General features: G+C 40.4%; 1 protein-coding gene across 1 annotated transcript in view; it reads left to right on the forward strand.

Annotated features, from left to right (window-relative positions):
* The window catches only part of LOC138733858 (transcription factor RFX3-like), a 217481-nt gene that overhangs the window by 149300 nt on the left and 42517 nt on the right, over nt 1–25664 (forward strand). Inside the window, exons 5-7 of the mRNA XM_069881364.1 lie at nt 2923–2997; nt 9605–9786; nt 10574–10693. Of these exons, the coding sequence (XP_069737465.1) occupies nt 2923–2997; nt 9605–9786; nt 10574–10693 (377 nt within the window). The remainder of the gene's footprint in view (nt 1–2922; nt 2998–9604; nt 9787–10573; nt 10694–25664) is intronic.

A 25664-nucleotide genomic window follows, 5' to 3' on the forward strand; every position in this document is an offset into this window, starting at 1 on the left:
AAGTTAAATGGTGCTAAAGATATAGCAGATAAAAAATTAAAAAAGCATATATACATATTTGTATATAGTATAATGGCACCTGAGACATTAATGTATATGTTCACCTGATAAAATATTAATGGACAATAAGACTTAAACTAACAGGAACAGTTAATAAGATTACATAAAGACTGATCATTGTAGGATGTAGTTGATGTGTATAATAATCACAGTTTTGAATTTATTATCCACAGAAAAGTTACACCCTTCTTAACCATTAATGACCATGGCAGATAATAAATTAGCATTTTAGGTGGCAAACTGAACTGATGGAGAAGCCTAAAATCACACTCCCTATAATTATCATGCTGTAATTTCTCCCTACATGTTTATATGTACACTGACAATTATATGCATTAGTAATTAGTTATGCAGATAGTTTTAAAATGGTTTGGTTGGGATTGCTGTGAGAATAACTTTTTCAGTTACTGGTCAAAACATTTTAATTAATTATGTCTTTCCATAAGAAGAAATTTATGATTGATCAAACATTCAAACAGATGGATGGAGGTTTTTTTTGTCCTTTAGCACTCATGCTTGTAACTTCTGACTGTTCATCCTTAGAAATGTAAGGAATGCAATTAATGTTAAATTTATTTTCATATTTTTTCCCAAAATGTCAAAGCTAGAATTTTTTAAAAAACCCAACACTATTCAGGATAATCCCTATTTAATTTGGGACATATGCTTAAATGCTACTCTGAATAAAGCTGAACTTAAGTTCATGCTCATTTTTTTTCCAGAACCAAAGTCTAAGTTCCTGACCCTAACTTTGAACTTAAAAGCTTAAAGGAACAGATTCTGCACATGAATAACTTGCCATTAAGGTAGCTGGCACTTTCCTCACATGCAGGGATCTATTTCAGAAAGAACATTTTGAAAGCCTGAGGACCCAAGCCTACCAGAAGCTTGAGATCTTAAAAAATAAAATACATTGAAATGAGAGAGAATCCACAAGTAGCTGCAAGTTTTCAAAATTAGCAAGACAAATGATTCACCGTCAAGAAAATCTGACGTCAAGTTAAGCCTATTTTATTTATATGCTAGGGAAGGTTAAGAGATGCTTTGTTTATGGTTAGGTGCCTGCATGGGAGAAAGTTTTCTAATAGTGCAGAGATACTTCAGTAGCAGGTAAAGCTCAAAATGCAACTCATCAAAATTTAGGCAAGGAATAATGTACAAAAAATTTAATAATGAAAATAATTACTATTGAAACAGGTTACACTAGAATACGGTGAATACTTTTCATTTTAAATATAGATTAGATGTCTTTCTGAAAGACCTACTCTACTTCAATAATACTTCATAAGATTCATGAACTAATGCTGAATTTTAGCAGTAATGAATGCTTCTTGACCTTCAAAAAATAAGAAAATCTGATCATACTAATCATTAATATCTCTGGTTTAAAAATCTATGTATCTGTGACCACGAATATAATGTCTTCAGCGACAATATTGGTGAACATATATCCACATATATTCTCCAGTGCCTTGCTCCCTCAACTGTTGGTAGTACTGTGTTGTTGCCAAAGCAGGGAAGTGTTTATATACATATAAAAAACATCAATTTACAGTGTTAAAGGATTGGTTCCTTGAACTGGCCACCAAAACTTGTCTCGGTGAAGTGAGAGGGTAGTACTTCAGTCCTGTAGTACTGCTGTAGACAAGGTATTGTCAAACAGTGGAGTAAGATTCAGAATTATGATTCATATTATGCATCATGTTATAATATCATGTTAAGATTGGGACAGTCTATGATTGCAGTATACAGTAAGTTGATGCTAGAATGATGAAATCTTAACCTTTTAATTTTTAGCATACTGTATCCTTTTAAATTTGATCTTTTCTGTCTGATTGAATATTTTAATCTAATAGCATTTTCCACTGAAGCAAGAAAAAAAATATGGATTTAAACATTACTTTTGTAATATTGAAGTATATTTTTTTGCTTTTGTGTTTTTTTTCCATTTCATGTGGCTAATTGCGTGCCTTCTTTTACTGTGCATCCCATTGTCACTATCACTTTCAATTTTTTTGCTATTCTAGCTCTGCAGCTAAACTACAGTTAGTTTGTAATTTTATTTTTAATGCTGTCATTATAGAATTAATCAAGAGATGCATTAATATGGGGGGAAGGAATGGGAATGGATATGGTTATCTTTACACATTTTTATTAAGAATAATACTGCTGTATAATTAATGGTATATAATACTTTCTCTTTTAAAAGTATTTTTCTGAACTCATCTGATTTTTTTTTTTTTCATTTTTTAAGGATGGACATTACTGCCTGTGTAAACCTCAATTTTCATTTACTCAGAGAGCTCTGGCTATTCAAAGACTGCTCTGGCAGGTTGTAGAGGTGATAACCTGTCCAATGAAACTAATGTCAGAAAACTCACTGAATGATTGAGATTTTGCTCCATGGTTGCAGAGGCAGAAATTTTGTTTCTAATTCACATTCAAAGTGTGCACAGGTCTCTCTCAAATACTGGGAGGAAGAAACGTTGAGGCCTTTCTTAGGATTTCATTATGCAATTTTTTTCTTTTATTGAAAACATTGATAGTTCAGTAAATTTTAGTGTTTGTAATGCAGCTTGCTGGTAAATCCACTTCTCTTATTTCATGAGCAGGGAGGAAGGCAAATTGAGCTTTGAAAGTGGGATCCTGCAGTATATATGCAAGCAAAACACCTCCCTGATTTCACTGGGGAGGTTTGCATTCACGGGGACTTTGGGATGAGACCTTTAAGTAGAAAATATCCCTTAGCTGTGACTGAACTAGATATTTCTGTTGAACTTAAGGCAGTCTATCAGAATTTTTCTGATCAGTCTTTTCTACTGTCTTATCTTGAGTCATTTTTTTAATGACATCTATTATCAGATTGAAATGGCGATTGAGACCCTGCAAAAGTCTGATGGTCTTTCTACTCACAGAAGCTCTCTTCTCAACAGCCATGTAAGTTGTCTCCTCTTTCATGAAAGCTAATCACTTGCTTGTTCTGCATGCTTAGCCTGCCTCTAAATGTTTGGTTTAAGTTATTGCTACTTTTTACTTTTAATCTTTTTATTTTAGTTGCTTGTAATCTACATCTTCTTTCACTATATTTTGTCAGGTTAAATGCCATGACATATCATAGAATGCATTTCTTTTTCTAAGTTTTGTATTGTGCTTACACAGCTTAATGTATTTGCCTGCTCTGCAGGTCCAAATGTAAGTGTAAAAATAATAATCAAATAATTCTTAAGTAGTCTCGGTTTTCTATAATTTGTGTACCCGATAAAACAATTCAGGAGCAGATGAAGGGGGAAAAAAGCAGCACACACTTTGAATAAAAAATATTTGCTAGATTTCTTTTTAAATATTTCTGTTATTCTGTACAAGTTTATTATAAGGTAAGAATTCTGAAGATCCATTTGATGAGAAAAATAATTAAAACAATCTGTTAGCGTCTAATATGTTTTATTTTTCTGCCTCTAACTAGGAATTTTCCATAAGAGAAAGCTGAAGATGTTTGCATTAAAAGATGGTTGGAAGGTTGCAAATATAGTGATAAAGCCATTAAAAATAACTTTTAGGTAACGGAGAAAGACTAAAAGTCTTTTTTCTTCAGTTGGTATAAATAATTCTGTGTTTTTTAATGCTGCTAGATGTCTATATATACTGCATCCTTTCTTGCTTCTCAGCCTTACTAACCAAAATAAATTTACATATTTTTTTCAGATTCTTGTATTCCTTTACCAGAGAAATGTAAATATTGAATGTTATATGAATGTATGAGTATATTGGATAGAGGCTATAAGCTTATTTTGATTTGTTGACACCACACCCCTGCCCTCCCGAAATGTGGTAATATGGAGGGGAAAACCAAAATTGTTTTGTCAAAGTATATCATCATGGTAGAAAAATACAGCAGGAACCAGTACAATGTCTTGGAAAAGTATTTCCTTTTCTTAGAAAATGCTAAAATTGGGTGAGGAAAAACTGAATTCTGTGAACTGTGAAGAAGGACTTTTAGATCATTTTGGATGTTTTTCAAAATAATTGTTTCAATGTTAAGACAATCTAGAAATATGCTAAAATTGTTTTAATAACATAATTAAACAGACGGTAATTTTATTTTCAAAATGCCAAAAATCTGTCTGAAAACTTAGATATGCAAAGAATTGATATGTCTGTCTTGAATCTGACAAGAAAGTCCAGAATCTTCACACTCAAAACAATAAGAATTAAAGGACAAACTTTTCTACATGAGAAAACTGTATTCCCCTATTCCCTGTGTCATGCCCTAGTGAATAGATCATGGAACAGACCCTCCTGGAAGATATGTCGAGGCATATGGAAGAGAGGGAGATGTTTAGAGACAGCCAACCTGGCTTCACCAAGGGCATATCATACCTGACTAATCTAGTGGCCTTCTACAATGGAGTGAGTGCATCGGTGGACAAGGGAAGACCTACAAATATAGAGCTACTGGGGCTTCTGTAAGGACTTTGATACAGTCTCCCACACCATTCTTGCTGCTAAATTGGAGAGAGATGGATTTGATGGATAGACTGTTAGATGGATAAGGAACTGGCTGGAATGCCACGTCCAAAGAGTTGCAGTCAACAGTTCAGTATCCAAATAGAGATCAGCAATGAATGGTGTCCCTCAAGGGTCCGTACTAGGTTAAATGCTATATAATATCTTCATCAATGACAGGTATTAGGATAGAGCGGGTCCAAAAATGATCAGAGGGCTGGAACACCTTTCCTCTGAAGAAAGATGGAGAGAGTTGACGTGGTTCAGACTGGAGAAGAGAAAGCTCTGGGGAGACTGTATTGTGGCCTTTCAGTACTTAAAGGGAACTTAGAAGAAAGACAGAGAGAGACTTTTACCAGGGCCTGTAGTAACAGGACAAGAGGAAATGGTTTAACACTGGAAGAGGGTAGATGTGGTAATATAACAGAAGATTATCAAGGAGGAATTGTAAAACATGCTCAAGTGACCTTGCAGCTGAGGTATAGAAACACACAGAAATCATGGTAATCATTGCTTAGTCTGGTGTGCTTAACAAGTAGAACCTTTGTGTTTAGGTAACACAGGCCTGTGATAAACTGAGGGACATCTTAGAAAACATGCTTGAGATTCCTGCCCTGCTGTGAGAAAGATCAAAGCACAGTGGAAAAAACTACTGTGCCATTTCCCTAATATATACAGGCAAAAGCAGCAGGTCTGGTATTCATACCTTCTAGCAAAGACCAAGCTCCGTGGTGCCTACATTCCCTCTTGCATTTCCTCTGCCTGGGTGATGTTTCAGAGACTGCCCAGTTTGCAAGGTAACTCTTTGCATTTCATCTGTGGCTTTGTGGTTCCTGAGTCCTGCCTGTGTTGGCTCACACAGTAGATTTAGAATGGACATAAGGAAGAAAGTTCATTGCGATGAGGGTGGTGAGGCACTGGAACAGGTCGCCCAGAGAAGTTGTGGATGCCCCATCCCTGGAAGTGTTCAAGGTCAGGTCGGATGGGGCTTTAAGTGACTGATCTAGTGAAAGGTGTCCCCTGTCCACTGCAGGAAGTTGGACTAGATGATCTTAAAAGATCCCTTCCAACCCAATTCGTTCTATGATTCTATGAAAATATCTTCCTAATAATGAGATTTGCATCTGTCTCTTATGGTAGTCTTATCCTGCTGTTTCGTAACTGTTTTGGGGTATTTTCAAAACTACTGAAAGACAAATAGAGGAATCTATTGTTGATGCTGTAAAAAACCAAACCAAAACAAAAAAAAACCAAAAACCAGTACATCTTGCCGTAATGATTGTTCTTTCCTCAGTCGTTTTGGAAGAAATTAATAGACTCATAGAATGGTTTGAGTTAGAAGGGAGTTTAAAGATCATCCAGTTCCAACCCCCCTGCCATGGGCAGGGACATCTTCCACCAAACCAGGCTGCTCAAGGCCCCATCCAGCCTGGCCTTGAACACTTCCAGGGAGGGGACACAATGGAACCCAGATCAAACTTCCTGGATGTTTTCCCTATTTTTAAAATATTTATTGAATGATGATTCAAATAAGGACAATAAATATGGTTTTAGTCCTACCTTCTTCCTTAAGCTGGTGTTTTGTTGCCTAAGTTAATACCTATTCATTTTAATGAATTTTTTCATTTTCCTCTATTTTATTTCCTGTCCTGATTTCTTTCTGCATGTTATTGACTTAACTGATTTATAAACTAATGCTTTCTAAATATGGAAGTTTCACTGAAGCTGGAGTCAATTTACCCGTTCTGTGTAATCCATTTCATTCCATTCCAATGTTACTACTATTATAAATCAACAAGTCAGAAATCAAAATCTGATGTGGATCTGCTGGAGGCTCAGGAGGCTCTGCAAAGGGATCTGAACAGTCTGGACCGCTGGGCTGAGACCAATGGCATGAGGTTTAACAAGGCCAAATGCCGGGTCCTGCACCTGGGGCACAACAACCCTATGCAGTGCTACAGACTAGGAGAAGTCTGGCTGGAAAGCTGCCTGGAGGAGAAAGACCTGGGGGTGTTGGTTGACAGCTGACTGAACGTGAGCCAGCAGTGTGCCCAGGTGGCCAAGAAGGCCAATGGCATCTTGGCTTGGATCAGAAACGGCGTGACCAGCAGGTCCAGGGAGGTTATTATCCCTCTGTACTTGGCACTGGTGAGACTGCTCCTCAAATCCTGTGTTCACTTCTGGGCCCCTCACCACAAGAAGGATGTTGAGGCTCTGGAGCGTGTCCAGAGAAGAGCGACGAAGCTGGTGAAGGGGCTGGAGAACAGGCCTTATGAGGAACGGCTGAGAGAGCTGGGGTTGTTTAGCCTGGAGAAGAGGGGGCTGAGGGGAGACCTCATTGCTCTCTAACACTACCTAAAAGGAAGTTGTGGAGAGGAGGGTGCTGGCCTCTTCTCCCAAGTGACGGGGGACAGGACAAGAGGGAATGGCCTCAAGCTCCGCCAGGGGAGGTTCAGGCTGGACATCAGAAAAAAATTTTTTATGGAAAGGGTGTTTGGGCACTGGAACAGGCTGCCCAGGGAGGTGATTGAGTCCCCTTCCCTGGAGGTGTTTAAGGCACGGGTGGACAAGATGCTGAGGGGCATCATTTAGTGTTTGATAGGAATGGTTGGACTCGATGATCCGATGGGTCTTTTTCAACCTGGTGATTCTATGATTCTATGAGTCTAAAATCTGGACATTTCAATTTTAAAATTAATTTTCTGCAAATACAAAAATATGATTAAGGTTGTTTGCAATAACTTTATCATGTCTGCAGATTATTTACCTTTTTATGTGGTATTCAGCTGTTGGCAGTCTTCTTTCCATGCTGTAACCTCCAAGTAATCACTTCAAGGTTTTGTTACTGAAATCTCTTCACTCTAGAGCAAAAGTCCTTATTTTATACTTGTCTTGGGTTTTGTTTTGCCATTGTTGGCTAATGCCAAGCTATGTTTGAAGGAATATCTGTCAAATAGAGTTCATTAGAAAATGCACTTAAATGAATCCTAATAAATTCCAATTCATCTGTAAAAAAATCGAATGCCTTACTTAGAAGTTAATTGGAAAATAATTTGTTTGTCAATCATTTTTTTCTTTTTGAGGTAAAATAGGAATAGCTCCTTTTCCATAATCTAATTAATGTAGATTAAATGGAAAGTGTGAAAGATATAATTAAAATATACTTAGGTGATTAGTGGAACTGTTTTGTTAATATACTCAAGCAAGGGTAAAAGTTTACAGTAATATTTCTCCTAGGCTTTATTTCAGAACTGTAAATGCTCAAGATAAAATACATTTGTGAATGCTAAGAATACTTTAATAATGTGTTTATATCTACAAATTGATATAAGGATAATGAACTTCATTTTTTTGTTATGTTTATTTAAAGTCCAACATTATCTGCATCCATCTTGGATTCTGCTTCTCCTGCATCTTTACATAGAGCTCTTGTTTAGAAATCTGAACATGATAGTTCTGGTGGTGATTCCTGTAAGAAAGTAAACATGAAGATGGCCTTTGAAAGGTCTGGAGTAAATGTTTTCCTAACTTTTTGTTTTTCTTTTTTTGTGTATTGTAACTGTTAAATTGTTCACAACTGACTTAAACAGAACTGTATTTCCAAAATATACATTCTAATCAAAATTTTACTAGTAGTTCTGCAATAAAGAAGAGTCAGAGTGGGAACATGTTTCATGAGTAATGGGCATTAAAATATTGATATTCATGTTCCTTTAATGACGAGTTATATTGAACATCAGTAGAACAGAATTTGTTCACTTAGTAAATAGCCCTGCAGAGTAGCATAATAAATGTCACACAGCCTTTGTGTATATTTTACTGTATTTTAAACATATATCTTGGTTGTATTAATTGCTTTGGTGGACTAAATTGTAATGGATTGTGCAAACGTGAAGTTCCAGCATATTGGAATAAAATTTTGTTCCAAATGCCAAAAAAAATATCCACGGCTTGGGGATTTATTGGATGCTCAAACTAAGCCCAGTAAGTATTGTGAACCTGGAAAATTTGGAAGTTCATGCTGATTCATTTTGGTAATATTACTTTCTTAAGTAATTAAGTAGTAAATGCAAGCAGAAGACAACATTTGGGAATTATTCAAGCTGAAATTAAAGGGGAATTCCAAGGGTATGAAACCATGGGGAGTAGGGGAGAATTTTCATATTACCACTATAAAAATATTTCCATTTTATTCTGTTGTTCTCCTATACTGTTAAATGTCATGGAAGTGGCCATTGTACTTGGGGTTTGTGTGTATGTTAGTTACTATTAGCTCTATACAAAGGTACAATGAAATTAGAAAGTGTTCACCTACATGCTTACAAAATTACTCAATAAAATTCTACATTAAATTACATGGGGGAAAAAAAATACTAATTCTTTGTAGTTAAAGGTAAAACAGACTACAACAGAAAGGTATTGAGCCCATAACTTTTTATAGATGTATCAGTTACTTTTCGTGTAATCTAGATTGCTTGCTACCTTATGTTTGATAACTTCTTTGCATTTGGAAGAAAATACACCATATTCAGTTAAATAAGTACTTGGGGTGTGTATGTGGGTGTGTGGGTGTGTTTGTATTTTTTTTTAATTTCAAATGAAGAGAATAGTATAACATACCAGAATTAAAAAAGTATTAACTTATTCCTTTTAGGTTTTTTCTGCAATTAATATAAACTACATGAATTATTTTATTTCCTTGGATTTCCAACAATTTGTCTCCAAAGCACAAATAACTTCATAAAAAGTTAATGCATGGTACTGAATCTGAACCATTTTTAGAAGTGCAGCTACCTGAGGTCACAAGTGCAATGAGTTTTGTTATTTCCTTGTAATTCTAAAAGATACTAAGGCATCATGGCATATCTAGCACTGAAAGAGATTTAAAGAGATGATATTTGCTTGAAGAAAAAAGTCACTATATTAAACAGGCCTTAAGGGTGGCCTAAAACATATCAGAGGTCTGTGTTGTACAATGAAGATTTTTTTTAGTAAAGTAATACTGAATTTACATATGTTCACTTTTTCATATTTGATATAGCTCCAATGGCTTTTAGACAACTATGAAACCGCAGAAGGAGTGAGTCTTCCCAGAAGTACCCTTTACAACCATTACTTACGTCATTGTCAGGAGCACAAGTTAGATCCAGTCAATGCTGCCTCCTTTGGAAAACTTATACGGTCAATCTTCATGGGATTACGGACCAGAAGACTCGGAACGAGGTTTGCGTTAATGAAATCTTAAAGTCTAATTGAAAATATCAATATTAGTTGTGAATGTGAAGCTTTTACGTTACAAACAAGCAAACAAACAAACAAATAAAAAATATTTTAAACCTTACTGTTAAGGGAGTTGCCAAATCCAGTGGACTCCAGGACCCAGGAGACTCCCAGTCTGCAACAGCCAGATTCTGTGTACTCTTAAGTCCCAGATATCTTCCATCTCAGTCCAGTGGGTGGAGCAACTGTTGTTCCCATTTGCAGGGCCACTGAGACTAAACATATTCCAGAGATGCAGATAAGCACACACATGACACTAACACATGACACTGACACAGGTAACCACACAAGCTAACACAGAGCAATGCCTTTACCGGCACCCACATAGACACCAATAGCACTCACATAAACATGAATGCATATAGCCCGATTCTGTTCTTCCTCTCCAGTTGATCGGGATTGAAGTTGACTAGTAAAAGATGCACAAACACTCGCTCACTCACAAGCATGCCCCATTTATGGAACTGTTCTATTCACCATGACTGCCTAAGTAATTTATTTGTTTTTTACTTTCTTTATTCTTTTAAATGAAGTCCAACGGCAAGGTGCTGGAAAATATAGTTTAAGTGAAGTGATTTCCAGAAGCTGGTGGAGTTATACCAATTTTATACTAGAGTGAGAGGAAGCTCAAGCCTAACATTTACAAACTGCTTTCCAGACAAGGCAAATTGTGAAGTGAGTATGATGTATATGCATAAAACTAATGTTATTTTTGGTTTTTTTCATAAAGGGGGAACTCCAAATACCATTATTATGGGATTCGTGTCAAACCAGATTCTCCCCTTAATCGGCTACAAGAGGACATGCAATATATGGCTATGAGACAGCAACCCATGCAGCAGAAACAGAGGTACAGTGTTAAATGAAGCTACTTTTTCATATTTCTAGTTCTTGGAGACTTACCTCTCATTTATGTGACAGAGTTGTACCTCTAATGAAAATTGTTCAACTTCTCTTGTGAAAAAGAAAGGTTTGTCAGATCTGCAGTCGATATCACTGGAGTCTGATATCAGTAGACATGAGAGAGCCCATACCTAAAAACTTGTACATTTTTAAAAAGTGATAATAAAAGTAAATTATGATGCAATTCTTCTGATTTGACACTTCTTGGCAGTCCTGGGTTATTTTCCCACAAGCTAGGAAAAAAAAAAAAAGTATTAGGAGCTTTGAATTTCAAATGCTGTTGTTCATTTTCATTACTTTAAGTGGCACACATATAAAATGATAGAAGAGCTCATGATTAGGTTCAGCTTTGTGTTGATTTCCTCCTCCTGGCAAGAACTGATGTATCAAAACCCTGGACCTGAGGAGAGAAGACTTGGGCCTCTTCTGGGCTCTGCTTGGAATAATCCCATGATCCCATGGGACACAGTCCTACAGGGCAAAGGGATCCAGGAGAGCCAGTTGATTTTTCAGGGATCACCTCCTTGAACCTAAAGAACGGTCCTTCCCAACATGCAGAAAATGAAGCAAAGGTGACAGGAGGCCTGCGTGGATGAACAAGGAGCTCCTGACAAAGCTCAAACATGAAAGGAAAGTATACAAGAGGTGGAAGCAGGGGCGGGGAACCCAAGAGGAATACAGAGAGACTGTCTGAGTGTGCAGGGATGGTGTTAAGAAAGCCAAAGTCCACCCGTGAAGGACAAAAAGATGTTTGGGAGTTGTCAGCATGGACTTATGAAGGGGAAATCATGCTTGACCAACTCAGTAGCCTTCTACAATAAGGTGACTGGCTCAGTGGATGAGGGGAAAGCAATGCATGTGGTCTATGTTGACTTTAACAAGGCTTTCAACACTGTCTTCCTGTCAGGGAGCAGCACATGCTCCTCAAGGGACGAGGAACTGGGAGTTGAGTACCATGATACACATGGCAGGGGCCTCACCAGCCTGGGCCCAGTCCTGCAGCATCCAAGTGAGGCAAGCAGGGCAGACCTGGAGATAGTAGTCCAATTCAATCAAGAGTCTAGATCATCAGACAAATTTGTGATGATGAGGCAGGTCAATACAGGAAGTCAGTCCACAAATCAGATTCAGGTCTGGTGAGGATACCCAAGGTCAGACACAGTCCATTGACCACTGGGCAGGTCCCTAGTGGCAAGACAGGTCCAAGGTCAAGCCAGAAAGCCAATCTGTGGGTTGGGGTCCAGATCAATGGGATCCATAACCAGCCATAGGCATGGCTGTGGTTGTGCTACAGATCAGCACTCCTATAGCATAGGAATCTTATCAATGTGTATAAATACCTGATGGGAGGGAGTAAAAGACTGAACCAGACTCTCTGCAGCAGTGCCCAGTGGCAAGATAATGGGAAATCAGCACAAATTGAAAAATAAGAAATGTCATTTGGTTGGAAGGCACCCCTGGAGATTGGCTTGTCCAATGCCCCTCAGCTCAAACCAAAATCATCTAGAGCAGATTGCCCAACACTGTGTACAGTTGGGTTTTGAATATCTCTAAAGATGGACACTCCACAATCTTCCCGGACAAACTGTTTTGGTGTTCAACCACCCCTAGAGTAAAAAAAAATAAAAGCATTTTCTTAATGTTTAAGCAAAATTTCCTGTATTTCAATGTTCCTATTGTCTTTTGTCCTTTCACTGAATACTAATGAAAATAGTGTGGATCTGCTTTATTTATTCCATCCCAACAGTATCTGCATAAAGTAGCTTTGTATAAAGATCTTTGTTTATACCCTAAACTAGATTAAACAGAGATTTCAGTAAAATAAATGTCCGAATCCCAGGTATTCTAAATAAAAGAAATGCACAGTCCAGGGAGCTAGATTGACTAAGCGTCACTGTTTAGCCCCAGCCCGACCTAATTTTGGCAGCTAAAACCAAGCAGTTGGGATCTCAATTCCCTTCTTCCTACCTCCAAGGAAAGGGGAAAGGGAAAAGAGAGGAAAAGACTTGTGAGTTGGAAAGTAAAACTAAAGCAGCTTTAATGAAATCATAATAATAATGAAAATAATAAGAAAATAATAAAATATATACAAATATATGAAATTGTGTCCCCACTCCTCGATGACTACATCACCACAAATGCTGCAGAGCAAGCACAGGGAAGAAGATGAGTGGCAGGAGCGAACTGGGCTCAGGAACTGGATTCCGGAATGCACGGATCTGGGATCAGGGACAAACAGACAGATGGGGTCCTCACTGGACATCGGTCAACAAAGAAGAGAGTGAGACCCATGTGATCTCTCAGTTTTATACTGAGTATGATGTATACAGGATGGAATGCTCTGTTGGTCAGTTTGGGGTCACCTGTCCTGTCCACCCCTCTCTGCAAGTGTGACCCTTTTTTGCTTCTTTGCCTTATGGCATTTCACCAGCTCGAGAATGGCCTTGGTTTCTATAGGAATAAGTATAAGCAGTGACCTTTCTGCATACCAGTGCCCCGTGTTGTTGCTGCTAGAGAGAAACATTGTCTGAGAAACATGCAGTTAACTTTCAGAAAACGAAGTTACTCAGATGAGACTTAGCTGGAGTTAGAAAACTGATTCTGCTTTGGGTCAAACCAGAACACTAAATGAAAAACAGTACTGTCTCTTTTCTGTGCAAAATCAGATATGCCAGTCAACTCACAGCAATCCAGGAGCTTCCTGGAAAATGCATTGATGACAACTTCCTTCTCCAAGTGATGGAGGAGCCAACGAGGAGAGGTGCTACGCTGCACCTTGTTCTCAACCAACAAGGAGGGGCTGGTGGGGAATGTGAAGCTCAAGGGAAGCCTTGGCTGCAGTGACCATGAAATAGTGGAGTTCAAAATCCTTTGGGCAGTGAGGAGGACGTGCAGCAAGCTCACTACGCTGGATTTCAGGAGAGCAGACCTTGGCCTCTTCAGGGATCTGCTTGGTAGCGTACCATGGGTTAAAGCCCTGGAGGGGAGAGGGGTCCAAGAAAGCTGGTTGATATTCAAGGATCACCTCCTCCAAGCTCAGGAGCGATGCATTCCAGCAAAGAGGAGAGGAAGTCAGGCAAAACCGCCAGGAAGCCTGCATGAATGAAAAAGGAGCTCCTGGGCCAACTTAAACACAAAAAAGAAGCCTACAGAGGGTGGAAGCAAGGACAGGTAGCCTGAGAGTAATACAGAGAAATTGTCCGAGCAGACTCAGTCTTCACTGGCAAGTGCTCTAGCCACACCACCCAAGGCACAGAAGACAAAGGCAAGAATTGGGAGGATGAAGAACCGCCCACTGTAGGAGAATATCAGATTTGAGACCATCTAAGGAACCTGAAGGTGCAGAAGTTCATGGGACCTGATGCATCCGCAAATGTCTGTTAAGAGTACGAGTCTGACATGTGGCAGAGAGGAGGCCCTTCTGTTCAGTCATGAGGTTCAGAAAGAACCTTCTTGCTTTCTGAACACCTTCTCAGAGTGGAACCTAGGTGTGACTGGACCCAGTCTTAGTCTCAGACTTGGTAAACAGTTTATGCCTAAGGGTTCTGTGTATAGCCGCTTATCAGAGTAAAAGTTTGCCTGTCGGAGCCTTCCCAAGGAATTGCACTGAAACATTTTCACAAAGTTGGAACAATAAGTAATTTATTAAAGTGACAGAAGCAAAGATCCAGAATAGCTGTTGATAAATTCACTTTCTGCAATTGCTATCTTTCATTAAGAAATCAGCACTTTAGTAAACAATATGTTCCTGGGTAACATCTGACAAAGCTGGAGACACAAGTCTTACCAAAGAGGAGTCCCTGTTTGGGGAGGAGAGATAGATTCAGGCTTGTGGACCCATTCTGTAATTGGAGTTTCCATCCTCAAAATAGAGGATTCTTAATGCTAGGTTTATACTCTTGGTGATTCTTACTGAGGTGAGACAAAGTCAATTAATCAGGTGTCAACTGGCCCTTAGCAAAGTTTATCATGTTGTCACCAGACTCAGCAGGCCCCTCTGGACAAAGGAGTTTCAGTCACAGATAGGAGGCGGGGAGGGGGAGCGGTGGTCTTATCTGATTGTACTGCAGCAGCCTCTGGCTGTGAAACTGCCCTATCCTATCGTCCAAACGCCACTGATTAGAGTAAGTGTTGGATCACAATATCCGCGTCATCTGCCTTGCAAGATAAGCATGTTATCTAACCTTGCTGCTTCCCACTGTTGGCGCCAAAAGGTCTGAATAAGTCTGGCATTCCACGGTGAGTCCTGAGAGAACTGGCTAAAAAAGTTGCTAGTGATCCATCACATTTGAGAAGTTGTGGCAGTCCAGGAGAAACATAACCCCCATTTTTAAAAAGGGAAATAAGGAAGATCCAGGGAACTACAGTCTGGTTGGTTTCATCTCTGTGCTTGGCAAGATCATGGAGCATATTCTCCTGGAACTATGCTGAGGCACATGTGAAATAAGGAGGTGATTGGTGACAGCCAACATAGTTTCACTAAGGGGTAATCATGCCTGACAGATTTGGTGACCTTCTATGACAGGGTTACAGAGCTGGTACATAAAGGAAGAGCAACTGACATCAACTACCTGGACTTGTGCAAAGCATTCAACACTGTCCCGCACGACATCCTTGTCTCTAAATTGGAGAGATGCATTTGATGGATGGATCACTCAGTGGATAAGGAACTGTCTGGACGGTCACACTCAAAGAGTTGTGGTCAACATCTCAAGGTCCAAATGGAGACCGGTGATGAGTGGTGTTCCTCAGGGGTCAGTATTGTGACTAGTGCTGTTTAACATCTTTGTTGCAGACGTGGACAGTGGGATCAAGTGCACCCTCAGCAAATTTGCTGATGACACCAAGCTCTTTGGTGCAGTCAACACGTTGGAGGGAAGAGATGCTTGAGAGAAGAGGCTTGAGAAGTGGGCCTGTGTGAACCTCATGAAGTTCAGCAAGGCCAAGTGCAAGGTCCTGCAATCTCAAGCACAACTACAGGCTGGACAGAGAATGGATTGAGAGCAACCCTGAAGAGAAGGACTTGGGGGTGCTGGTGGATGAGGGGGTGCTGGTGGATGAGAAGCTCAACATGAGCTGGCAGAGTGCACTCACAGCCCAGAAAGCCAACCATATCTTTGGGCTGCATCAAAAGAAGCATGGCCAGCAGGTCGAGGGAGGTGATTCTTCCCCTCTACTCTGCTCTCATGAGATGTCACCTGGATTCCTGTGTTCAATTCTGGAGTCCTCAGCACAGGAAGGACATGGATCTGTCAGAGTGAGTCCAGAGGAGGGCCACGAAGATGATCAGAAGGCTGGAGCGCCTCTCCTATGAGCACAGGCTGGGAGAGTTGGGCTAGTTTAGCCTGGAGAAGAGAACGCTCCCGGAAGCCTTCCAGTACCTAGAAGGGGCCTACAAAAAAGCTGGAGAGGGACTTTTTACAAGGGCATGCAGTGACAGGACAAGGGTTAATGGCTTTAAACTGAAAGAGGGTAGATTTAGATTAGACATTTGGAAGAAATTCTACACTATGAGAATAGTGAGGCACTGGAACAGATTGTCCAGGGAAGTTGTGGATGTCCCTTCCCTGGAAGTGTTCAAGGTCAGGTTACTTGGGGCTTTGAGCAACCTGGTCTAGTGGAAGGTGTCCCTGCCCATGGCAGAGGAGTTGGAACTAGATGATCTTTAAAGTCTCTTCTAACCCAAATCATTCTATGGTTCCATTATTTTCTCAGAGGCCACCACTGCAGGCCCTGCACTAACAAAACTTTGCCACATAAACACAATACAAGAGAATGGAGAGGTGAGAGAGTGATGACAGAGAAAACAGAGATGAGAGGCAAATAAAAAGAGGTGAGAGAGATGACAGAGACTATGGAGATGAAAGAGGTCAAAGAGATAGATGAAAGAGATGAGAGAGGAATGAGAGAGACTCAAGAGTCGAGATCACTGGCCCTCTTACCCACTTCACTGGTCTCCTACTCACTAGCTAGTCCAGACTGATGCTCACTAGAAAACACACATGCGCTCCGACATTTGTCCCCCTGGGCATACCAGCACAGACTCTTGCCTGCCTGATACCCTGGCCCAGACCTGAGGCCCCTGCTACCTAACAACTAGTCTAGTTTGAAGTTTGATAGTGAATACACATGCACACCCTCATGGACACCTGTCATGTTCAAAAGGTGAGATTCTGGCAGGTGGCTAAGGAGGGCCTCCTGTAGAGTCATGAGGTTGAAAATGGACCCCCTTGCTTTCTCAGCATCCCCTCAGAGAGGAGCCCAGGTGTGGCTGGATCCATTTCTAGTCCCAGACTTGATCGACGGTTTATGACTAAAGGATTATGTGTGTGTGCTTAAATGTGGTTTTGCCACAAGTCAGAATCCAGTTACCTGTGCGAGTCTCCTTAGAGACTGGTACACACAGGGTTAATATGCATGGTTCACAGTCCAAACAGGACCCAGCAGTCGCTTGCAGCAAAGTCCCTCAGAGACACAATTTTGCAGTGCTGGAGGCAGTAAGTAGTTTAATTCAAGTGACAGATTAAAACAAATTTGGAATTGCCTTGATAAATTCACTGCTGTGTTAGCATTTAAACACTTATAAACGGTTAACAATTAGATATAAAGCAAGTAACGAGTTAGTAGTTATTTTCCCTGGGAAACATCTGACAGAGTCAAGAGGCACAATTTCTTCTTGGTGGAGGAAGAAAGGTCCAGGCCCATTGACCCACCATCAGGTAAGGTGGTCATTTTTTCTTCCCCAAAGAAAAGGGGTTTCAGGTATCAATTTTATACCTTTTGGAAACCTTTTGGTGCCTCAGGAACTGACTCAATTAGTATGTGTTGATTTGCCCTTGGCAAGGTCACCTGTGTAGTCAGAAAAAGCCACGCCTTAGAGGTGGGGAGCTCCGTATGTGCTTTTGGGGGTGTCTTTTTTTTTTATCTGAAGGAACATCAGGCTGTGAGGCCTCCAACTCACCCCAGGTATCACTTAGTTGATATGAATGTGAGCCCACCACCCAATCTATCTGTTTTACCAGATGCATTGTCCTTTGCCAGCCACTCCTTTTGCCAACCGCTCTATTTTGCAAAAATCGAGATTATTTTGTCATTCACAGGGCGTAATAAATCTATTACACCACAACACCAAGTTTGGGGAAAGTGCAGACACTTGCTTTCCCCCAGCAGCCAGCACCAACCACACAGACTGTGATGCACGGTCCTGCTCAACATGAGCTTGCACTGAGGGCCTTGGTCACCTAACTCAAACCAGTGCACTTTCCCAGTAGCTCTTTTTCGGGAGCCACAGTGTTCCCACCCCAGTAGCTAGAGGTTAAAGACTCCCACTCACTCCAGTACCTGGAACTGAGAGCCCTCCATTTGCTCCACTAGCAGATACTACAGGCCAGGCACGCTTACAACTCTGGTCAGACTCTAGTAGTTGGCACTAAATTCACTCATGCCCCCAGTAGCTGGTAGTCTGGGCACAAAGTCTGTAGCACCCTCCCTAGATCCTGAAGATTATCATGTGCTCCTTGTAGGGTCTAATGATACTGTACGAGGCAATTTAGAACTATCAAAAGAGATTGCATATGTGGACCTTGGAGCAATGTTAAAAGGATCTGGAGCACAGGTTTTAGTCTCCTCCATCCTCTAAGTCAGAGGAAGTGGTCCAGGAAGGATGAGGCAAATTGAACAGGTGAATGCCTGATTCTGTAGCTGGTGCCATACTGAAGGTTTTGGCTTCTGTGGTCATGGTTCTACCTTTGAGAAGCCAAGTCTGCTGGGAGGTGATGGGTTTCACCTGACCAAGCCGGGCAAGAGGGTCTTCACCAACAATCTGGCTGGACTATAAGGAGGCCTTTAAACTAGATATAGCAGGGGAAGGTGTGTTGGGTTTGTGTAGCAAGGGTTTTTGGTAGCAGGGGAGTCTACAAGGCTAGTCTACTACTAGAAGCCAGGGCCAGCTGGCTCTGGGGCAGACCTGCCACCAGCCAAGGCCAAGCTGATGCGGGGCTAGGCGCCAGTGAAATACATACCTACTTTATAACTCTTAATTGAGTTGTAGAGTTTGATTCCACAAAACAAAGCAAATCAGCAATGGTGGTAGCGTCTTTGTGATAACAAATTTAAGGAGTGGGGGGAAGAAAAACAACTGAAAAAACAGCAAGTGGAAGCATTGGTGGGGATTCTAGCATGCAGAAATCTTTACTTTTAGTTTTGATTTCTGTTAATATCCTTATTTTGCAGTTTTTAGGATACAGATGCTCTTAAATGTGCATCGGGGAAAAAGCTTGAATATATCTATATATTTGCCTGTTCATTTTAATGCAAAAGAATGTTCTCATGTATGTACTAGACCTCAGATGTTAGGGTTTGAGGGGTGGGGTTGAGGATAAAAGAGCCACATGTACGAAAAACAACCAATGTGTCAAGCTGCATTGCATTTTTTTAAACACTGTATTTCCAAACTAAGATTTCTGCCTCAGTTATCAAGCATGCTTAGTATATATTTGAGAATTTTGGTATATATCTGTATATTTGTATAAAATTTATCTTACAGTATTCAGAAATCTAGTATGTTTTAACAAGGGGTAAGGAAAATACTGTAGATTGGCTGCCCGGGGAGGTGGTTGAATCACCATCCCTGGAGGAATTTAAAAGACAAGTGGATAAGGTACTCAGGGACATGGTTTAATGGTTGATAGGAATGGTTGGACTCAATGATCCTGGAGGTCTTTTCCAACCTAGTGATTCTGTGATTAGGAGTAATCTTTCTTATTTTCGTGTTTTATTAATGTTTCTAATTTTATTTAAAAACTGAAAAAAATGTTTTAACATCTGTGCAATAATACTTTTATAAGACATTCAGAACAAAGATAATCTAAGAATCACAATTGTTTCCTACTTACTTCTGATTACTCAAATTGGGAAATGTTTTTTATCTTTTGGCCTTTAGAATCAGCTGTCAACTGTGTTAGCTTTTTCTGTTCAGTTGTATCAATTTTACACACACTCCCCCATCAATCATATCTAATTCATAGAATCATAGAATCATTTGGTTGGAAAAGAGTTTTGAGATCATTGAATCAAACCATACCTGACCACTACTAAGCCACATCCCTGAGCACCTCATCTACCTGTCTTTTAAATACCTCCAGAGACTGTGACACAACCACTTCCCTGGGCGGCCTGATAACTCTTTCAGTAATGAAATTTTTCCTGATGTCTAATCTGAACCTCCCGTGGTGCAACTTGAGGCCATTTCCTCTCATCAAGTTGCAGAGGCAATTGAACAGACCCTTCTAGTCCTTGATTTCTTGACAAACAGGCTGAATTTATGCTACAGATCTCTTTTCTTCATTCTTTCTTAATTTGAAAGATCTTGCAACTTTCCTACTTGTGTCACATTGTATCGGGTATATGTAGCAAGGTTTTGGTAGTGGGTAAGGGGCTATCCTGTCCCGGACACAGCTGGTTCCAGCTGTCTTGTCAATGGACCCACTGCAGGCCAAAGCTGAGCCAGTCAGTGAAGTTTGTGGTGCCTCTGTGAAAACATACATAGGGCAAAAAACACCAGACATGCAGAGGAGGGAGGGGGGAAAAGAGTGAGAAACGGCAGTATGAACACCAAGGTCAGAGAAGGAGGAGGGGGAGGAGGTATTTCATGGTGCCAGAACCAGTTTTCACATAGCAGCTTGTGGAACAGACCATACTAAAGTAGTTGAATATTTTGTTAAAGAACTGCAGCCTGTGTAGAACCCATGTCAGAGCAGAGAAGTGTGAAAAGGAGGAAGTGGCAGAGTCACTGTTATTTACTGACCATGACACCCTCCCATCTGCTCCTTGAGCTGCTTATTGCTTCACTGAAGGAACTTCCCTCTGAACCTTCTCCTCTCCAGGCTAAACGCTACCAGCTACCTCAGTCTTTCCTCATACGAGAGATACTCCAGTCCCTTAATCTTCGTGGCCCTTTGCTGGGCTCTCTCTAGTATGTCCATGTCTCCCTTGTATTGGGGAGCCCATAACTGGACACAGTACTCTAGGCGTGGCCTCATCAGTGCTGAGTAGAGGGAAAGTATCATGTCTCTCCACCTGTTGGCAATGATTTGCCTAATGCAGCCAAGGATACTGTTGGCCTTCTTTGCAGCAAAGGCACACTGCTGGTTCATGTTCAACTTGCTGTCCACAATGACCCTCAGGACCTTTTCTGGAAGCAGCACAACCATCTGGAGTATCAGTTATTCTTCCCAGTTTTGGTGCTGTCTGCAAAGTTGATGAGGATACACTCTACCCCATCATCCAGATCATTAAAGAAGATGTTAAACAGGACTGGACCAACCATTGATCCCTGGCATACACTGCTAGTCACTAGAGTTTTTGCCACTGATCTCCACCCTCTGGTCCCAGCCATTGTGGTGGGTTTACCTTGGGTGTCTGCCAAGTGCCCACCAAGCCACTCAGCAGAAGGGGGGTTATGACAAAATGCTCATGGGTCAAGATAAGGACAGGGAGATCATTCAGCAATTACCATCACAGACAAAACAGAATTGGCTTGGGGAAATTAATTTAATTTATTGTCAATCAATCAGAGTAGGATAATGAGAAATAAGAACAAATCTATAAAAAACATTTCCTCCCAACCCTTGCTTCTTCCCAGGCTCAACTGCAGTCCCAGCTCTTCTACCTTCTTCCCCTAAGTGGTGCAGGGGGATGAAGAATGGAGGTTGCAGTCAGTTCATTATGTGTTGTCCCTGCCTCTCCTTCCTTCTCACGTTCCAGCATAGGGTTCCACCCATGGGAGACAGTCCTTCACAAACTTCTCCAATGTGGGGCCTTCTCATGGACTGCAGTCCTTCAGGAACAGACTACTCCAGCATGGATCTCCATGGGCTGCAGAGGGACAACCTGATTCACCGTTGTCTTCACCACAGGCTGCAGGGGAATCTCTGCTCCGGCTCCTGGAGCACCTCCTCCATCTCCTTCTTCACTGACCTTGGTGTCTGCATAGTTGTTTCTCTCGCATGTTCTCACTTGCCTGTCCTAGCTGTTGCACAGTTTTATTACCCTTTCTTAAATATATTATCACAGAGGTGACATGATTGTCACTGATTGTCTCAGCCATGGCCAGTGGTAGGTCCGTCTTGGAGCCAGCTGGAACTGTCTCTGTCTGACATAGGGGCAGCTTCTGGTGTCTTCTCTCAAAAGCCACCTCTGTAGCTCCTTCGCTACCAAAACCTTGCCACGTAAATCCAATACAGCCATTCAGCCAGTTCTCAGTCGACTTCATTATCTACTTATCCAGCCCATATTTCATCAGCTTTTCCCCTCATCTACCAGGTCAGTCATTTAATTGTAGAAGTTTATCAAGTTGGTCAAGCATGACTTCTCTTTGGTGAATCTATGCTGAACTACTCCAAATCACCTTCTTGTCCTTCATGTGATTGGAAATGGTTCCCAGGATTAGCTGCTCCATCACCTTCTCAGACCGAGGTGAGGCTGACTGGCCTGTAGTTCCCTGAAGTTATCTATTAGTACTGGGTCAAACACAGGTGTGATGTTTAATAGTAAATGGATCTCACAAAAAAAAGATGATTATGAATATAATCAAGTAATATCAAAACCAAATATTGTGGTGAATAAAAGTCAAAGAAAAAATCCCCTAATGCATTATTAGAGTTTAGTTTGTTTTCTGTTTCTAAAGCATTTCAAGTTTATTTTTCAGCAAGCGGGAACGGTATAAGCCTTTCTTTTTAATGAAAACTGAGACTATCATTAAATTACATTAGTGCATGAATTGGATTTTTGAGGTAATACTAAATATTGAGACTCTTAGTAAATATTTGAATATTGTCAACACTGCAACTACAAGGAAGCAACAAAATTTGCAGAAAAACTTAGGCTTTTTTTCTTGTGAGTTAGTCAATACATTTTTACTTCTTTTTTAATAGTTTCTACATGTTTCTTATTGATTTGCTTACTTTTGTGTTCATTTAATACCAAACAGGAAGTTTGGCATGTACCTCTATTTTTCCTGTTTCTGCTTTATCTTATCGATGACTATTGAATGTTTGCTGTTTTCAAATTTTAGTCAAAAATTTCTTAAACTCTTCTGAGGAGTGAGTGAGAATTTCAGTTTAATTACAGTGTGTAGGATTGGCTTATGAGAATCAATGAAGTTCTACTGTAAATTATCTTAATAATGAGAAAAGCACATAATTTTCTATTGTTTTTTGAATTAACTAAATTCATGTTCATATTTCAGTGGTCTAGTTCTGTTAGATTTCAATAGCTTTTTGTTTGTTGTTAGCTAAAGACTCTCTAAACATTTATTGTGCTTATTTTAAATTACATAAAAATATATAAAATTAAATGAAACTACACAAAAATGTGCTTAGATAAAAGTAAAGTTCTATTCTTCTTGAGTAAATCTAGGTATCTTTTGAAAGCTGTTATATTTATAAAAGCTTGATTATTTTTTTCAGTGCCTTTTCTCTTAGTTAATTTTTTAAAAAATGGAAAAATCAGAGTTGAAACAGGAAAAAGAGTCAGATAATTTTAGAAAATGTAAATTCTCCCAGTAAGCAGTTGTCTGTAATTAAAAACACAAAGAGTAACTGGGATATAAACAGAGGATTTTGCCAAGAAATCTGTAAGCCTCTCATTGCCTGAACAGCAAAAACATAACCCTCTGCTGTCCATAAAAGACAGGAGATACAAAAATGTTAACAACTCTGCACAAGTTTAATCTGAAACACCTGAAGAACCTTTTCTCTTTTTTCATTTCTTCATTGCGTTTCAAAGTTATTTTCTAATGCTGTTAAAATTGTTTGATTCCTATAATGTCACCTGTATTAATGCCAGAATTAATACTTTCCCCCAATTTTTTTTACGTAAAGCACATTGGAGCAAGCAATAGGATAATCCCGATTCCTAGTACCGGGATATTAAGTTGTGTGGTTTTTTTTTTTTTTTGTTAAAGTTCTTTCAAAACCCCGGAAACTCAAAGGACTGTTGCTTTTATGCATTGAAGGCATTTTGGATTCTACATCACAAGCTGAAAAGTCTGTGAAATAATACATTTTGTGGAAACTAGTGGAACTATGTGAATATACTGATTTTGATTTGCAAATATTTATAGAAACTGTTCTTCTGCCAGGTATTTTTAAAGTATAATGCAAATAAAGTTAAAAATTCTTACAAAATGAGGTTTTCGGACTGCAAATAGATCTATCAAGTGATGAAAAGTCTATCTATAAGAGTTCAACGCTACTGTGATACTAGAGATGAAATTTATGTCTTCTTTAAGTTGATCAGAGTTGTGCTGTTGATTTCACCAGTAACTGAAAGTAGTGCAAGTAGAGTTTAGCTCCATTCCAATGTTAAGGAATGAGGAGCAAGAGGTCAAAAAAATAACTTGATTAACACCTGGGTCCAAACCTGGTGTGAGCAGAGAAGCTTTGGGTTCTTTGATCATGGGGTAGCCCATGCACCCCCAGGCTTCCTTACTAGGGATGGGGCACACTTGTCTCCTAGGGAGACTAAAGTCCTTACTAAAAATCCAGCTAAGCTCATAAAGAGAGCTTTAAACTAGATGTGAAGGGGGAGGGGGACGAGGCCAGGTCAGTCAGGAGTGAGCCTGGAAGTGGAACTCCGGTGCCTGAGAGATGGTGTGCTGGCAAGGACTGCCAGTATGTCACCAAAGAGAGAGTAGGAGCGAGTACATCTGGTGACGGTAAGGATGAATGTAACACTGAGGGGTTAGACATTCCAAGGACCGGTCAATTGGGAATGAACACTATTCCCTTTATGAGGGCTGAAGGTTCGACAGCCCAGCTGAAGTGCATTTACACCAATGCACACAGCATGGGCAATAAGAAGGAGGAGCTGGAAGCTGTTGTAGGGCAAGGAGACTACAATGTCGTTGCCATCACGGAACCATGGTGGGATGACTCGTATAATTGAAGTGCAGCTATGGCGAGGTATAAACTCTTCAAATGGGACGGGAAAGGTAGGAGAGGAGGCGGGGTAGCCCTCTATGTTAGAGAGTGCTTTGATACCCTTGAGCTCGATTATGGTGATGATGGGATTGAGTGCCTGTGGGTTAAAATCAGAGGAGCCCACAAGAAGGTAGCTATTGTGATGGGAGTCTGTTATAGACCACCCAGCCAAGAAGAAGCAGGTGATGAGCTCTTCTATAGTCTCAAGATCGCTACCTCTTGTCCTCGTGTGAGACTTCTATCTTCCGGATATCCGCTAGAAGTACAATACAGCAGAAAGGAAGCAGTCTAGGAGGTTCCTGGAGTGTGTGGAAGACAACTTCCTCACGCAACTGGTGAGTGAACTAAAAAGGGAAGGCGCCCTCCTGGACCTGCTGTATGTCAACAGAGAAGGCTTTGTGGGGGATGTGATGGTTGGAGGACGTCTGGGACAAAGTGATCATCAGATGTTAGGTTTTTCAGTTCTAGGTGAGGTGAAGAAGGGGATTAGCAGAACAGTCACATTAAACTTCTAAAAGGTAGACTTTGGACTATTCAGAAGACTGGTTTACAAAGTCCCATGGGAGACAGTCCTTAAGGGCAAAGGAGCCCACGAGGGCTGGGAGCTCTTCAAAAAGGAAATCCTAGCAGCTCAGGAGAAAGCCGTCACCACGTTCTGGAAAAGGAGCTGGTAGGGGAAAAAACAGCTTGATTGAGTTGGGAGATCTTGAGAAATATCAAAAAGAAGAAAAATGTCTATGAGCTTTGGAAGAAGGGACAGGAGTCTTGGGTGGACTGCAGGTAGGAAGTGAGATCGTGCAGGGAAAAAATCAGGAGGGCTAAGGCCCAACAAGAAATTAGATTGCCCAAGCCTGTGAACAACAACAAAAAATCTTTCTATAAATACATTAACAATAAATGGAGGACTAGGGTGAATATTCAGTCCCTATTGGATGC

Source organism: Phaenicophaeus curvirostris (genome assembly GCF_032191515.1).
Source record: "Phaenicophaeus curvirostris isolate KB17595 chromosome Z unlocalized genomic scaffold, BPBGC_Pcur_1.0 scaffold_52, whole genome shotgun sequence".
NCBI classification, from domain to species: Eukaryota; Metazoa; Chordata; class Aves; order Cuculiformes; family Cuculidae; genus Phaenicophaeus; species Phaenicophaeus curvirostris.